Source organism: Callospermophilus lateralis, chromosome 6, assembly GCF_048772815.1.
Source record: "Callospermophilus lateralis isolate mCalLat2 chromosome 6, mCalLat2.hap1, whole genome shotgun sequence".
NCBI lineage: Eukaryota > Metazoa > Chordata > Mammalia > Rodentia > Sciuridae > Callospermophilus > Callospermophilus lateralis.
Window position 1 is genome coordinate 86,160,000 of NC_135310.1, and position 17,474 is coordinate 86,177,473.

The window sequence follows — 17,474 nt, forward strand, 5'->3', positions numbered from 1 at the left end:
TCTTGCTAATTGCTTAGGGCCTCACGAAGTTGTGAGGCTGGCTGTGAACTTGTGATTTTCCAGAATCAGTCTCTGGAGCTGCTGGAATTATAGGTATACACCACTGCTCCCAGCTAATATTTTTAATTTAATATTTGTAGAGACCCCATGTGTATCTATTAACAGATTATTTTCAGAACCTCCTCCAGTCTACAAGGAAGTTGGAGATGGGAGTTCCCATTGACAATGAGCAGCACTTTTCTATGCTACTCCTCTATCTCTATCCAGTGATTTTCTTGGTGGCTTCAAAATATAGGTGATTCTCATTATTTTCAGATTCTGTAACTCTGAATTTTCCTACTCAATAAAATTTATTATAATCCTCAAGTCAATAATTGCAGTGCTTTCAGGTCCATACTCAGTCATGCACAGAAAGGCAAAAATTTTGAATTGCCTGGTAGGCACATTCCCAAGCAGGATTGAATAGGGCCATGCTCTGCCTTCCTGTTTCAGCTCTTACATTGCAGTCAATTGTCTTTTGTGGTATATTTAGTGTCACATTTTCCACATTTGTGTGTGTGTACATGTGTATGTATGTATGTATATGTATATATATATATATGTATATATATGAAGTATATGTATGATATCTATATGTGATATATATAAAATATGAATTTATATGAAGTAAGAATCTTTTAAGCAGAACATTGATTGATGGATGGATAGAAATGTTTTGAAGAGAGCTCACAGAAACCTGTTTCCCTTCAAAGCAGTGGTTCAGTATTTCCAGCAGTTTTATAGAACAGAACTACTATAATGATGAGAATCAATTGTAGTTAATTTCTATTTGTTCCTCACATATGATGAGGAACCTGAATCATGGGGAAGATTTGACAGGGATTTTGTGAACATTAATGAAAGTAACTAATATATTTTGGAATTTGAACTTTCTCTATTGAAAGGTAGATGTTTGTAAAAAAGCAGTTCTATCCTCAAAGAAGAAATGTATATGCTTTGAAAAGAAACACAGATTTGACATATAAGTAGGATACTCAAGCACGTGTGCAGAGACACACAATTCATTCATTTAACAAATGTTATTGAACTCCCACTTGTGTCAATCCTTGTGTGACCACACAAAGAGAACAAGAGGCTCCTGCCCTCCTCCTCATTGCAAGGAGGAAGAAAATGAACAATTGTTAATTACAAAGTTCTAACTACTGTGTCTAGGGAAGTATCAGACATCAGAAATGACAATTCTGAAAATTTTATTTTTGAGAATTCGTTCTGAAATTGCAGAACATTGTATAAGTCCTAAATAATGGCACTTAGGTAATGGTATGATAAGTTGTTCGTGCTTAAAGTTTTTTGAATGTATCTCATCTTTGGTCCAGTATACTGAAAAGGCAAGATAATTTTATGAAGAGATGAAATTGCCTATGCTATCTCTTTGAAATAAAAGTTTGGCATTTTAGATGGCAACATGGTTTCTAAGGCCAAATATTACCTATAAAAATCAGTCCTCAAATCACAAATTATACAGAAGTTTTGTGACTCTTTCAGGGATCTCCTTTCTTTAAAAAGAAATGCCAAGTAGGAACTCTATGGGATTATTATTAAATATTTAAAAAGCAATTTTTAAAAATTTAAGTTTCCCGTTTGGATGCTTATTTATTTTTAAAACTGTCTTTTCCTAAATCAGAGGGTTTGACTTCAGTTGTATCCTTCATCTCTAGGCAATGCCTACTTTCAGCAAAAGAACAGAAGTACTAGTATAAGATACGTTATTTAACATTGTTTCTTACTATGCTGGGTTTTAAATAGAATACTAAAAAGTATTTAGAAAAAATGTAATTTCTACTGTAGTATAATCGTTCGACAGCGGTGAAGGAACTGCTGACTTAGGTAAACAGGGCAATCCAAATTTTTGAATTAGAGAGAGAGCTACTTCTTCAAACCACATCAACAAAATAGCACAAGAAGCTCCGAAGTGCAGTTGTGAGCTGATATGGGTTTGCCACCGGCCTATTAGGTTCACAGCATCAGAATCAAGATATTGTTATGGTTTGGGAAGTCACAGGGTATTGAGGGCAACAAGGAAAAGAAAAGGTGCCTAGCCTTTGACCTATTGATTCAGTATGTGGAAACACTTTCGGTAATGCTGCCCAGTAGATCCAGCTGTCCCACATAAGCCAACTCACTGTTATGGGAGAACAAAAAGAGGAAATTGTTTTTTTAATTGGACATCTACTGTATTCCAGGCACAATATTAGTTGCTTCACATTTATTTCATTTTCATACTAGGTTGGGAACTGAAGTTTAGAGTCAACTGACACATGCTAGGTGAGCACTCTACCACTGAGCCACAACCCAAGCCCACACTGCATCTCTTGAGTAGGGATAAAAGTCAGCAAAAAACTATCTCTAAGTTTACATCAAGAACATGTTTTCTAAAAAAGACAATAAAGCAAGTGGACTCAGTATCCACTAATAATATATTTCTTTATACATCTGAAAATTTTATCGATAATGATGTGAGGTTTTAAAAAGACATCAACTTATAAATATCATATTCTTTAAGTAGAAAGGGATTTTATAATACACTTGAGGATGCACCTATTCCCAAACAACAATTTAGAGTGCTAACTCTTGTTTGTTTTTGTGGTACTGGGGAATCAAACCCAGGGCCTTGTACATGCAAGGCAAGCACTCTGCCAACTGAGCTATACCCCCAGCCCTTTTGGTCTCTTCTTTATTAAGGCAAATAAATACTTAGTGTGACATTCTTCCCAAGTTCAAAATGGTTGAGATTTTCTTGTATTCTTGCTCAAAAAATTAAACTGTAATATTGCTATGTATGCTTCAAACAGAATTCACTTAGGTCAGAAGTTGAACTCAATGGTATGTGGTTTAAATAAACCTCATGTATGAATTCTATGTAGACAATGTAGTTTTATCTAGTTTGTCTAAAATTGTTACTCTTTCGAAAAAGTACTCCTCACATTTCTCAACTCTCAACAGTTTGAGGATAAAAAATAAGATCAAAGGCTATTATCTTTCCCTCTCCTACTTCTGCATCCTCCTGCTCAGTGAGAATGCCAAGCTCCTTTACATTCCTCTCCTAAGTCCTAGAAGGCCCCAGAAAATGACCTTCACATGTTCTACACGCCCCCCTGGGCTACCATTGGTATTTGCTCCTTTGCCCTTTTTTTCCCTTTCCAATCTATGGTGGTCCCGATGGCTACCCCTATAAGTGCCTGCTGGTCGTGTGCTGTGTGCCCCAAAGGCTCTTTTTTTCTGTTGATGGCAGTGGGTGTCCACTTGGAAGCTGCTCAGGCTGATGTCTACACTGAGAGCGTGATGCAAGATACAGAAAGGTCTGTTCCTCCCCACCCTTCCCTCTTCTTGGGGAAGCTGCAATGCCTTGAATTCTAATTTACCAATTCCTCTGGTTTTTATTTGGGTCTTTTATTGCAATCCTTCACCGGGGATTCGGGCATGGATGGAGGGAGTGGGTGGGCTGGATGGGATTCTGAGTGACAGGCACTGTGCTGCACTCAGACTCACCCTTCCCCTCTGACCCTGCTTCATTATTCTTCAACCAAAATGGTGCCCTTCCTCCCTTGGGATGAGTTCTTTCCCAGGAAGAGCCTCAGTCCTTCATGCAAATAGCTTTGCAGCAAGGCCACATGCCAGTCAGTCCCCCAGATGGAATTACACCAGTGATTTTCCTCAAGCTAGAATAATATCTTCTAGAGACCAGCTGAAAAGGAGACAATCAGGAAAAACTAAGGAGGTGAAGAAATTTCAACCTAATAGGTAGAGTTGTGCCAGAGGTGCTTTGTCTGTCCTGGGCCTGGTCTAGCTGGTTTATGTTGAAAGGATGAAATTTACTGAGCTGGATAAACAACCACAAAATATCTCTGTTTTAGCAATGACATCTCCATGTTCCAAGTAATTCAGCTTCTCACCTGGCTCACAGAAAGTGGGCAGTTTATGAGCTCTCACAAGGTCTTTTTTAGCACAAAACAAAAAGCTTAAGAAATTTTATACTGTAGGATCACAGCTCCACATGAGGTAACCTATGACCTTATCTAATTTCCAGTCCAGGACTCAGCAGCTGTCTTACTATTAATATCCTAAAGTGTACAAAAAAGAAGAAAACTAAATAATAAAAATGCACTTAAGTCCATGAATGACAGTGACATTTAGATGACTAATGACAAGGAAAATGTGACTATTCTTTAAAAATTTATTACATAGCATTTTTTGTTGTTTTTTTTTAAATTGGTAATTTCTAGCTAAAGGATTGGAATTTATTTTTATTTTCTTTTCTTATTTGAGTTTTTGGGGTGAACAAGGTAATTTTAACTTTAAAGAACTGTGATAAAATATATATAACATAAATTTGACCATTTTAATTATTGTTATGTGTACAGTTTGGTGGCATTAAGCAAATTGATCTTGTGCAATTATCACCACCATCCATCTCCAGAAATTTTTAATCTCCTAAACCAGAAATTCTATACCTATTAAATAATAATTTCCTTTTCTCCATCTCCCCTTCCCCCTGGTAACCACTATTATACTTCCTGTCTCAATACATTATTGACTATTCTAAGTACCTCATATGAGTGGAATCCTATTTGTCCTTTTGTAAGAGACTTATTTGATGTAGCATAACACCTTCAAAGCTCATTCATACTGTAGCATGTGTAGGAATTTCCTTCCTTTGTCAGGTAGAATGACATTCCATTGTATGTATGTATATACCACATTTAGTTTACCATTCTTGTGTCAAGGACACTTGGGTTCCTTCCACTTTTTGACTATTGGGAATAATGGCTCTGCTGTATGGTGAACACGGCATACAATAACTTGTCAAATCCCTGCTTTTAATTCTTTGGGGGTATATACCTGAAATGGAATTACTAATTATGGCAATCTATTTTTATCTATATCAGGAATGTTCTGTATTGTTTTTTATAGTGGCTTCACTGTTTTACATGTCCAGCAGTAGCTTACAAGGGTTTCAATTTCTCCACATCCTCACTAACACTTGTTGTTTTCTGTTTTGTTTTGTAATGGTCACCTAATAGGTGTAAAGTTCTGTCATCTAACCATGATTTTGATTTGCATTTCTCTAATGGTACATGATATTAAACATCTTTTAATGTGTTTATTAAAAGTTTTAATTCTGAGAAATATCCATTCAAATCTTTGCCCATGAAAACATTTTTTTTTTTTTAATTATAGAAGTTCTTTAGTATTCTGGGTATTAACCCTTAACAACTATATGATTTGCAGATATTTTCTTCCATTCCATGAATTGCTTTTCACTCTGATGATTGTGTTCAAGCATCAAGCACAAAAATTTTTAAGTTCAACATAGTCTAATTAATGTATTTTTTCTCTTTTGTTGCCTGTGCTTTTGGTATAATATTTGCCAAATTCAATATCATGAAGCATTTCTCACATACTTTTTCTGAGAGTTTAATAGTTTTAGCCTTACACTTTGATGAATTTTGAGTTAATTTTTGAATTAGCTGTAAGGCCTAACTTCAATCTTTCACAGGTGGATATCTAGATTTCCCAGCACCATTTGTTGAAAAGATTCTCTTTTCCCCATGGAATGTCTTGGCATCCCTATGGGAAATCATTTGACTATGTATTCCAGTGTTTATTTATGGGCTCTCTATTCTATTGCTCTGTATGTCTGTTTTCATGACGGTGCCATACTGTTTTAATCAGTGTGGTTTTGTAGTAAGTTTGGGGATCAGAGAGCATGAGACACCTCCAACTCTATTCTTTTGCATGATTGTTTTGGTATTCAGGGTCTCTTGAGATCCATATAAATTTTAGGATGGAGTTTTAGAAATTATTTCTGACAAAAACATCATTGGGTTTTGAGTTATTTACTTGTAAAAATTCAAGCTTTCATGGTGACAAGAGCAAGTTTTAACTGAAAAATAGCATCTACTTCTTATATTTTAATACAAGATTTCTTTTGGATGATATTCAGTCTGAAGTACTAGTCTTTAATGAATAAACTCTGCAGGAAGTTTTAGGCTACATTAACCATATAGTTGTGGAGGAAATTTTTTTTTTTCCCCAGAGAAACCAAAAGTCACATTTTTAGCTCTAGTGGCCTTTTAAACTAACCATGTCTAAATGTTCTTCTCATATGTTGTTGTACTAGTAATCATGGTGATTTTACTTTCCAAAGTTCAGGGGGAAATGGGTTTAATTTCTATAATAATAGCTAATACATTATAAATCCCATAGTTTCTCTTTTAATCCATTTATAATATTAGTATTTACCTAGCTAGGATAAATAGTGTAATTTAGTTTGCGTGAGATTTAGAGAGAGCCCATTTCCTCTTGCAGCATTCTGGTGGAATGTACTGTTTTTCCTTACTCAGTTTACATATTTTCTTTTTGGAATAAACTTGAGAAGAACAAAGTGACTCCTACATTGTAGACAAAGATGTCAGATGAAAGAGCAGAGAGGTTGACAAAATGTAATTGTTTAGATATTTTGAACAAGAAAAAGTAGTCACAGTTGTTCTGAGATTTTCAGGACCTTATGCCTTTCTGACTTTACATCACTTAATTTTACTTTTCTTTATTTCAACAAATATTTACTGAGTGCCTATCATGTGGCAGGCACTCTTAGAGACACTGTAGACCCAGTGTCCTCAAGGCAGCTCACCGCCCAAGAAGGAAATAGACAAGTAAACTAATAAATCACCTTATGTAAATAGATACAGAACAGGGAATTCCCAAAATGGGCATGTCCTGATCCTCTGGGGCCATCTCTTCTAGGGCTCCTTGGCTCACTGCAGCAATGGGGCCTTATTTGTGTAGTTAAATAAACAATACAAAGGGGTGACAGTGTTTGGGAACTGTGTCATTCTGGTTCTTCCATAAGCAGAGAACTAGATTTATTCTTTCCTCAAAATGGATCCCTCATTGAACCTCAGCAGCTCTTGGCAGTAGTGCCTTTTTTAATGTGCCTAGTGTCAGGGTTATTAGGTGGGGCAGGCCTCTTGAACTTCCCACTGGGTATCCTTCACAACAAAGTGAGTGGAGATAACATGTAACAGTCTTTCCCAAGCTGTCTGCCTAAAAAAAAAAAAAAAAAAAAAAAAAAAAAAAAAAAAAGTGTTGATGTTTTTGTCTGTGTTTTGCCCTAAACACTCAAGTAAATAATTAAATTGTATTAATAGCCTGTGTTGGGAAAAAGCTGATTAATAGGTATGAAGTTATGGTTAAAGGCAAGAAGTTCTGGTGTTCTGTTGCTCAGTAGAGTGACTATGGATAATGACAATATACTGTATATCTCAAAAAAGTCTGAAGGATTTTGAATGTTTTCTTCATAAACAAATGATGAATGTTTTAGTAGATATGTTTAGCTTGGCTTAAATATTACATAGCATATACATGTGCTGAAATATCACACAGTACTCTGTAAATATGTACAATTTTATGTGTCAATTAAACATAAATAAATAGCCAGGCACAGTGGTGGCAAGCCTGTAATCCCAGCAGCTTGGGAGGCTGAGGCAGAAGGATTGCAGGTTCAAAGCCAGCCTCAGAAACCTGGCAAGGCCTTAAGCAACTTAGCGAAACCCTGCCTCAAAATAAAAAATAAAAAGGCTGGGGATGTGGCTCAGTGGTTAGGCGCCCTGGGTTCAATCCCTGGTACCCCAAACAAATAAATGAATAAATAAAATTTAAGATGTATTAACTCCTCTCCTATCTTTCAGTAAGCTTAGTGCTTCACGGAGTGCATCATTTATCTTCAGGGTCCAGTGCTCATTGTTCAATTCTGTGCTCCCAGGGTTACATATGTCCCCGTGAAGGAGTGTGGAAAGGAGTGTGCCATGAGAACACAAAATCTAAGCATTCTTTCTTACTCATTATAGTTTTGTTTCTTTCGAAGATTGAAAAATCCAGCAACTTTTAAACAGTCCAATGATCACCAGGCATAATAATCAATGATGGTACCTTTCCTTAAAAGAAAACTAAACTTTGAAATTTAGCTCCTGAGCATTATGAGCCCAATTTTGACTGCTCTCTTAGGCACAGGGATATTATGAAATATGCAGTCTCCTTCTTACATGGGATTCCCATAAGGTGACCAATTTGTCCAAGTCTGCCTGGGACTGTCCTGGTTTTTAGAAGTCCAGCTCCCTAGGACTCTGCTCCCCTTAGTCCCAGACACACTAGGACAGTTGGTGACCCTGGCTTGTTCAGGACTGATAAACATTTCCAACAGTTTCCCATGACCTAGTGTGGCCTGCTGCTCTGAAGTGACCCTGATTCTTTGGTGAAGAAAGGTCAGCGGGACTGATAACTCAGGGAGAGCATCAAGAAACCTCTGGGGCAATCAAGTCCCTAGGAATCAAATGACCCTGCTGGGAACCTAGAGCTAACCACCACGTTTTAAGCGTTTTGGGTGCTGAATTGACCTCCCTGCCCTAGAGCAGTGGCTTCTAAATGTAGTTGTGCTTTAGTATCACTTGCAGAGATATTTCAAAACACAATTGCTGGAATCCACCAAGAGATCTGCTGACTCAGAATTTTTCAGTCTTTAACACAGCAAATGAGTGATCCTTCTGCCACACAATTTTGACCATGCCATTTATTATCCTTGTGCTTAAAAATTTTAGAACTTCCTGCTACTTTATGAAAAAATGCAAACTCATTGCATGGCTTACAAGGCATTCTTGAGAATCTATCATTCATCTTCCACCAACCCAAGCATCTAAATATGTTTGGCCTTTGCAAAGTCTTTCTTTGATCTTAACCTTTCCTCCTCTTTTCTCTGGCCCAAGTACTCACTGTGATTTTAGATCATTTCCTCCAGGAAGCCTCCTCTGTTAGCTCAGATTTAAGTCAAATGTTCTTCCAGATCAAGTTCTTAGCTCCCTGCATTTCTTCCACCATAAGCACATTATATCATCTTGTAAATGCTTTCAATTGTTTACATCCCTCCAGACTTGAATTCCTAGGGATGCAATTGTATCTCTAATACTGAATACAGTGTACTGCACTAAGTAAATGTTTACAAATATTTATTGCATAAATAATTAAATTCGTCCCCCTTTTGAACCTATGTTTTACTCTGCCTCGTGACCCCTGGCAAGGCCCAGATGCCCTCACTTGACTTTATGAGATGAATCACATGCTCACCTATGGACCTGGGCTTCACAGAGTAGCTCTTTGCTGCCCCCATATGTTTTGAATCAGTTCCTCACGCAGCCAACTCACAACCTCTTGGTCCACCATGACTGCATTAGCACAAAGAGGAGCCAGGTCTCATGCAAGAGAAACATGTGTCTTTTTCTATAGCCTCCTCTCATTTTTACTCTCCTCTATCATTAGGATTAAGATGAACAACTTTATTGTCTCATTCTTCCAATCCCCTCCCCCACTTCTCAGGCAGAAAAGTAGCTCTTTTGGAGAATTTTTTCAAAGCATTCTTCTCTGGGTCATTTTACCTGTATTTCAATGGAATGGTCTATTTAGGAGTGCCCCAGAATCCTAGAGCTTTACCACTTGCTTCTAACTAAACTTGTGTGTGAAAATAGTGTTCAAAACCAGAAGCTTTCTGATATTTGGAATTTTATTCCTTTATCAAAAAATTAACAAGTTTCTCAATTTTAGTTGTAACAGTAGTTTTAGCCCCAAAATATAGGATCATTTTTACTTAGATTGAATTGCATATTTAAAATAGTGAACAAATTTATTATGGTCACGTGGTCACCTTCAATAATCCACTGATTAAAAAGATGCCACAATATTGATTTATTGTATTTAATTTTTCTAAATACAGTAAATTAAAGACAATATTGTTATTCTTTCCAGGATTATCACATCAGATAAAAAGCTCTAAATAATGGGGTTGGGGTTGTGGCTCAGTGATAGAGCACTCACCTAGCATGTGTGGGGCCCTGGGTTTAATTCTCAGCAACACATAAAAATAAGTAAATGAAATAAAGGTATTGTGTCCAACTACAACTATAAAATAAATTTTAAAAAGAAAAAAAAGCTCTAAATAAGAGATGAATAGTGTGGTTTAAAATATATGATACACAGTATTACATCACCTTAGCCTCTTTTGCTTTGGTAATTAGTTTCTAGGATAATGAAAGTAAGATGAAATGTGAAATATATATATATATCTTATAGCAATTAATAAGGTTCAAGCATAAATGGATTTTTAGGAAGAGAAATAATAGGCATTTCACATCGGTAGGAAGAAGTTATCTTCTAAGAGAATCAGAAAGATTTGGTCAAATGATAACTAACAATAATATTTATGCATTTTAAATTGAATAGTAAACTATTAAGCTGAAATCACTACCTATTTACTGATTCAAATAAACTTTATTTGCATCCTCTTGTTAGAACCTGACAAAGTACCTATGACATAGAAGGATTAGTTTCCCTACTTTAGAGACAAACAAACTGAGTCAGGAAGATGAAATAACTTTTGGGAAGAGGTTGCTTTAACTAAAAAATTCCTTTTTGAAAAAAAACAAATTTTGTTCTTCAAAGCAAATTGTGGAATGTATAGATGGTTAAACTCTACCAGTTTTAAATGTTACATTTGACTAGGGAAAAATATATCTTACAAAATTCCTTTTCTCTTCATGTGCAAAAAGTTATCTAATGATAGGGAACTAAGAGAACTATAATAAATCATTGCCATTGACTTAGCACCTACTGTGTGCCATGTGCTTACTATGCATTTAATATATTTATATCTGATGCCATTCTAACAACAATCATGTAAGAAAGTTATTATGATCCTTTTTCACAGATTAGGTCAAAGCAATGTTAGGACTGGAAACTTCTACTATACCATCATGTGAATTTTATTTCTGTTTTTGTTTGTGTTTAGTTGCTTAATAGTTTTAACATTTAATTAACTTGCTGAGTATGGTGGCTCACACCTGTAATTCCAGCAACTCAGGAAGCTAAGGAAGGAGGATGCAAGTTCAAGGCCATCCTCAGCAAGTTAGCAAGATCCTGTCTCAAAATAAAAAGCTTAGAGGTAAAGAGCCCTGGGTTCAATCCCCAGTACCTAAATAAATAAATAAAAATAAAAATACAGAAAAAATGATTTAATTAATTTTCTTTATGCTCAGGTTGTGAAAACTTGTGTTAACTCAGTGGTGCAATCTAAGCTCTCAAGGTTATTAAATACAGTTTGCATTTTAAAAGCCACTTTCTGACATTTATCCATAATTAGGGACAAACACTTTTTCAGGATGTCATTTGTGGAAAGGCAATATGTAAATAGCTCTTCAATGATTCCTTCAGTGGTCTAGTTGGAATGTGAGTAAATCAGAATAAATGTTAGTGGGACAACTATAGTCCTCACACCACCTCGTTGTTGGCATCCCCACCCACTTTAGTGGCTGTTCTATCTTGGATTTACTGCTGTGTTTAAATAATCCTAAAAGGAATCAAAGCAATGCCAAAACGATGGTATAGTACAATCTTTCTGAAATTTGGTTTGTGTTTTCCTTGTATTAAATCCCAGGGACACTGTGTGTAGGCTTATATATAGCCAGAATGAAGGTGGCTTTCTCAGCATTGGGCATGTGTAAAAGGAACTTTCTACTACATTATTTGCCCTTGCCCCATTGTGTGAAATAGAAATAATGAGAACTTGTGTGAAATAGAAATAATGAGGACTTGCGTGAAATAAAAATATGAGGACTTTCTTTATAAAAGTGCAACTTTGTTTCTTTTTATAAAATTAATTACATATTCATTGTGGAAAGTTGAGAACATATAAGCAAAAGATAAGGGACTAAAAGCAGCCTTCATCCCACTACATTTAGTGTCTGTCTTCTAAGCCATTTTCTTTCAGTCTTTCAAAAGTTTGTTTAATTATTCAAGTACTATATGACTGAGTCTATGCCTTCAGTCATGATTTCTTTTCTGAAGAATTTGAATTTTGCTTTTATCCTGCTCTTTCTTTTCTTACATATCTACTACATTTTAGAAAGCAGGAAACAAACTATTTGAAATATTTGCATTTTATTTTGAATCAATATCTCAAATTAGTGTACAAATGACAATACATTCTCCTTTATCATTTAAACATTTTAAATTTTATTTATTTATTTTTTATTTTTAAATTTTGAGTCAGAGTCTTGTTTCTGAGTTTGGCTTTGAATTTATGACACTCCTGCCTCAGCTTCCCAAGTTGCTGAGATTATTTTTAAAATTTTTAACTCCCTCCCCAAAAGAAACCCCAGTAAATTCAATGTCTTCCCTGTAAGTCTTTGCACTTCACATGTTAAAATGTGAACTTTAGAAGACAGCCTTTACTTCATTTGATTTTAAAGATAGGAAAAAAAAGTAGTTTGTTATGGAGACTTCCACCTTGCCAACCTTATCATCACCATTTTGTCCTTTTAAATATGATTCTAAATTTTTCTTCCTTCTCATTGCATTAGTCACTAAATTCACAGTTTCTTTTTTCAGATGAAGTTTTCCGCTCTGGCTAAAGTTTAAGGCTGACCTCAGGTGTGAGGTGATTAAAAGAAATAAGGTGATAATATCTTTCCAAAAACAGAAAAAGAAAAAGCACATACACCAACTTAGCAAAGTTTAGATTGAATAGTACCAGGGATTATTCATCAGTTTGGTTGCTCTGTCTCTTAATTGATTAGTGTGTGTATTCATTTATTTTCTGTTGCTAACAAAATACTGGAGGCTCAATCTTTTATAAAGAAAAGAGGCTTATATAGTTCATAGTTTTAGAGACTGAAAATCCACAATTGTGTAACACCATAACTTGGCCTATTGTATTGTGCATCACAGCATGGCAGATGGCATTATGGCAGAAGCATGTGTGAGAGGGGGAGATTAGTCACATCTTGAGAGAGAAAGCTAGAGGAATTCACTGGCCAGGCTTGTTCTTTTGCACAACTTGCTCTCAAGGAATATCCAGGGTCCTGTGAGAATTATATCAACCTGAGAGTGTTCCCAATGACCTAATGTTCCCCTTCCACTAAGCCCCACCACCTAAAAGTTCCAGTATCTCTCATATCACCACATTGGGGAACAAGTTTCTGGCCCACAAACCCCTAGGGGACACACTCAAACCAAATCCAAACCAAAGCAGTGTGAGCACAGTACTCTGCAATCACCCGGGAGCTTTAACATGTACTTAAGCACAAGTCCTTCTCCCAGAGATTGGGATGTAATTGGTCTGGGATGGCATGCGCTGTGGGATTTTTTAAAGTTCCAGGTGATTCCCATGCGGTCAGCTTTGAGAACCATTACTTTAGAAGATGCTATATGTGTTTACCAGTGAGATGAATGTAGGAACATTTCCCTCCTGAAGACTAGGAACAAGTTATGCACCTGGAGGCTCCTTCAGAATAGGAACACCTCATGCAGTTAGAGAATTATGCCTTGCATGAGGAGATGAGTAGCTGGAATTCAACCTACTCTTCTCTCACTAGGTGAGCTGCATAAGCTGCACTCTGATTCAGGACCATACCTTCATTGAAGCAGGCACCATTTTTCTAAAGCAATTTGCATAAAGATACTGTACAGGTTAGCCTGACATTGTGACTGTATGAATATCCTTTCACCCTGCATGGAGACATATTGTCTTTACAGGAACCTATTTTCTGATCTTAATATTCTCATTAATGTTCCCATCACTAAGTTCTTCAAAAGTAATATTTTCCTTTTTTTAGTCTTGAAATGAGCATACATATATGTGGTCGAGACCCTGAAAATTTGCATATTCTGGTTGATTGATGTCTCAACCAGTTGAAGTGATAAGTCTTTAATCATCTAGAATTAGATTAATTTGGAGACTGACAATGCAGTAGAAGTGAGGAACTTCAAGAAATACCAAGTTTCTGATGGTCCTATTGTAAATACTTGACTAGTCAGTTCTCTTGTTTAGATAACCATAATAATGATCCATTTTTAAAGACTCAAATCCATAGTTAGCATTAATATAGGGAAAACTCTATTCCATTGTCACAGACTGAAACTCTCAGTTTGGTCTTTAGTACAAGTTGGAATGAAGTCAGACACTTACCCATCACCATTACTGGAAAAACAGTTCCAAGTGAGCCAAGGCCCAGATGGAAGTACATTTAGCAAATGTCAGCTACATCATGACTAGCAATATCATCACAGCTAACCAGTACAAAATATATCCAGATGCATTTGCATTATGGGATGGGGACCAAAGATAATATCATATAAAACCTACAATTACATGGTTTTCTCGAAAGCTTCAGTTAAAGTTGTGCTAAGAAACCAAAAGAATAACCATGACCCTACCAAACCCAATTCATCTGTGGGTAGTCTGGATGTTCAAAGAATAATATCTCACTTTCAGCATGAATGCATTAGATGGAAAAAGCCCAGCCTAGCATGGAGTGAATACTCAACCATGTACTTCTGTGCAAAAGGAATTACTTGATGAGGAATAGAAAGAAATCACTAATAAAGGCTGTTTGTTAATTTCACATGAAGTTATAGCTAGCTATAATTAACACTGAGTTATGGGATGAAGAGAGCAGGGTTTTACTTTAAACTGGATTTGAATACTGTACTTAGAGCATAAATAGAAACCTAGAAGATTTTAGCTTGTCTTTGACCTCATTTGCACTCAAACAAGTTATCTATACCAAAACCAGCCCAACCCTGCCCTTCTCTCAAATCATTGCTACTTAAATCAAGCAATTTTTATGTAGTTAATATTAGCACAAGCCCTCTTTCTGCTTGCCTGCTTCCTAGCAACCTGAAGCAGAGTATCTGCTTGCCAATCTGCTCTTGGCGGAAAAAAAAAAAAAAAAAAAAAAAGAACAGAATACCCAGTTAATTTGCCAATAACCCTGAAGAGGTGGGTATGTATTCAATAAGCTCCATGTTGATTTTGTGAGCCTGTTATATGATTTATATTGTCAACCATCTGAACTTGCTGTACTTTCTACCACAGGCCAGAGAAGATGTGATCCATATGTTGAAGACTGAAAAAACCAAGCCTGAGGTTCTGGAGGCTCACTACGGATCTGCAGAACCAGAGAAAGTGCTTCGGATCCTGCACCGAGATGCCATCCTTGCTCAAGAGAAGTCCATAGGAGAAGATGTCTATGAGAAACCTATCTCAGAGGTAAAAATATGATACCAAGTCCCCTAGAAAGAAACCTCAGAGGCATATCTTCCCATTTTTCTATTTACATACTTGAACATTTTCTTTCAAAGGAAAAATTTTTATGGTATACTAATATCAAGTAAAGTATAATTAATTCAAGGTTGTAGTTGGTGAGCTTCAATGATAAGAATTTCAGAAGCTTTTACTTAAATATGCTTAAAGCTTGAAGTATATTTTCCATGTGAGTATAATAGTTACATGCTCTTACAATATATTATTGTTTTACTTCTCTAAGAAATTATGTGTATAAAAATTTGAAATATTTGTCCGTTTTAACATTGAGTTGTCAGGATTATCATCAAATTGGTAATCTAAAACTAAATTGATTTTATTATTAATATTTATGGTTATAAAGCCAGATTGTTTGGGGGGTATCTTAAAGACTGTCATAATTAAAAAGGTCTTATGTGAGTAGCTAAAGTACAATGATTGAGGCAAATTCCCAATGAAATTCTTAGAACAATTTTTTATTATAATTCTATAGGGCTATATTTAATCACTTTTGTGTATAAGATTGTGTTAGGAACTATGGACTATCATTACTAATTACCCATGAGATAATATTTTAAAAATACTTTCACATTGTAGTATAAGTTTGATGCCAAATTAGGGTCACAGTTTACAAATCTAGTCACACTGATTCCTGAAAATTCATGTGAAAAATTAATAGCTATGCAATTAGCATGATGAATGAAAAAAACCTCACAAAATTGAATGTTTAAAGCAATTTATTATAAAGTTAACTTTTGACTTTTATCAAGTCTTCTGAGCAGCTCAGTTTGACAGATCTGAGAGACAACATATTCTTTAGTTAGTATTCAAAACAGATTGATGCTTCATAATTTTCTAATTTATTCAACAAGAGCAAACTGAAGCTGTATTCTCAATTTTTCCTAAAGTTGTTAAGAGATGATTATGTGATGGAGTACAGTCAACAAGCTGGAAACACTTCCATGTTTGAGATGCACCTTTACTAGCTGTATATGACCTTACCTTGGCCAATTGTGCTCTTTAAGCCTCAGCGTCTTTTTTTCTTTTTCTTTTTTTTTTTTTTTTGTGGTGCTGGGAATTGAACCCAGGGCCTTGTGCATGCGAGGCAGGCACTCTACCAACTGAGCTATATCCTCTTGGCCCTAAACCTTTACCTGTGAGGTGGGAGAAACCACAGTGCACACCTCACAGAGATGATGTGAGGATGGAACAGAGCAATACTGTAAAGGTCTTAGCACAGCATCTGTCACAGTACTGGGTACTCAAAAAACATCAGCCATTAGTATTTTCTAGGATTTGAGAATGATAATTGCTCATACCCTTTAACTGATTCTAAATAGGGATTTGGGGAGGAAAAGACAAAGAGAGGTTAAAAACATACATTGATTTTATAATAATAGTAACTTGAATTGGATAACTCAGCTTCAATAAATGGTTTCATTTGAGCATCTTAATTTTTTCTCCCAAGAGCTTTGGATGTACATGCAAGGAAGAGATAGGTCTCCAAGGCAGACATGTGCAGAATCATTGTCTCCTATTCACTGAGTTCTATGGATAGTACACAAAGAGAAGAGTTTCTAATCTACCTTCAGAGAGTAGGCCTGCCAGGCACAGTGGCGCATGCCTATAATCCCAGAGGTTCTGGAGGCTGAGGCCCGTGGATTGAAAATTCAAAGTCAGCCTCAGTAAAAAGCAATATGCTAAGCAATTCAGTCAGACCCTGTCTCTAAAAAAACCAGGACTGGAGATGTGGCTTAGTGGTTGAGTGCCCTGAGTTGAATCTCTAGTACCTCCCCTCCCCGCAAAAAAAGAAAGTAGGCTGGACACCACCATTCCTACCTCTGGACAGAGCAGCAGAGCAGAAACAACCAGCTTGTAATTTGTCCTGGAACCGGCTAAACTGGGTGTACTTCTTTGTTCCTTTCTCCTTTCAGCAATCTGAGAGTCATTTCTCTCTTGGGGAGAAGTGAGTGAGGAAGTAGAAAGAGAGAAGAATGAAATTACTCTTCCTAGTACTAACAAATGAAGTCCTGCATTGTGAGAGAAATAGAATGCTAGAAGAAAAAGGTTTTTTTTCCCATTATGTACAGATTTTTGCTCTCTTAATCCTTTAGTATTAACAGTCAAGTTCTTATTATCCAGAAACATGAGTCTTCCAAACATGAACTCCAATATATCACTGTTCCATTAGTTTCCTGGGACCATGAGCATGTAGTCTAGCTTTTGTTCCTGGAAGCTTTGTTGCATCTCAGTCCAAAAAAATTTAAAAATAATAATAATAAAAAAA

The 17,474-nt window shown here is 36.1% G+C and overlaps 1 protein-coding gene across 6 annotated transcripts in view; it reads left to right on the forward strand.

The window, feature by feature from the left end:
* Filip1 (filamin A interacting protein 1) overlaps positions 1 to 17,474 on the forward strand; it is a 170,493-nt gene that overhangs the window by 92,415 nt on the left and 60,604 nt on the right. For all 6 annotated transcript variants that reach the window (XR_013091625.2, XR_013091626.2, XM_076858485.2 and 3 more), the window contains exon 3: positions 14,981 to 15,154. Coding sequence is in view for 4 of the 6 variants with exons in the window: in XM_076858485.2 (XP_076714600.2) it covers positions 14,981 to 15,154 (174 nt within the window). In the remaining 2 variants the exon portion in view is untranslated. The remainder of the gene's footprint in view (positions 1 to 14,980; positions 15,155 to 17,474) is intronic.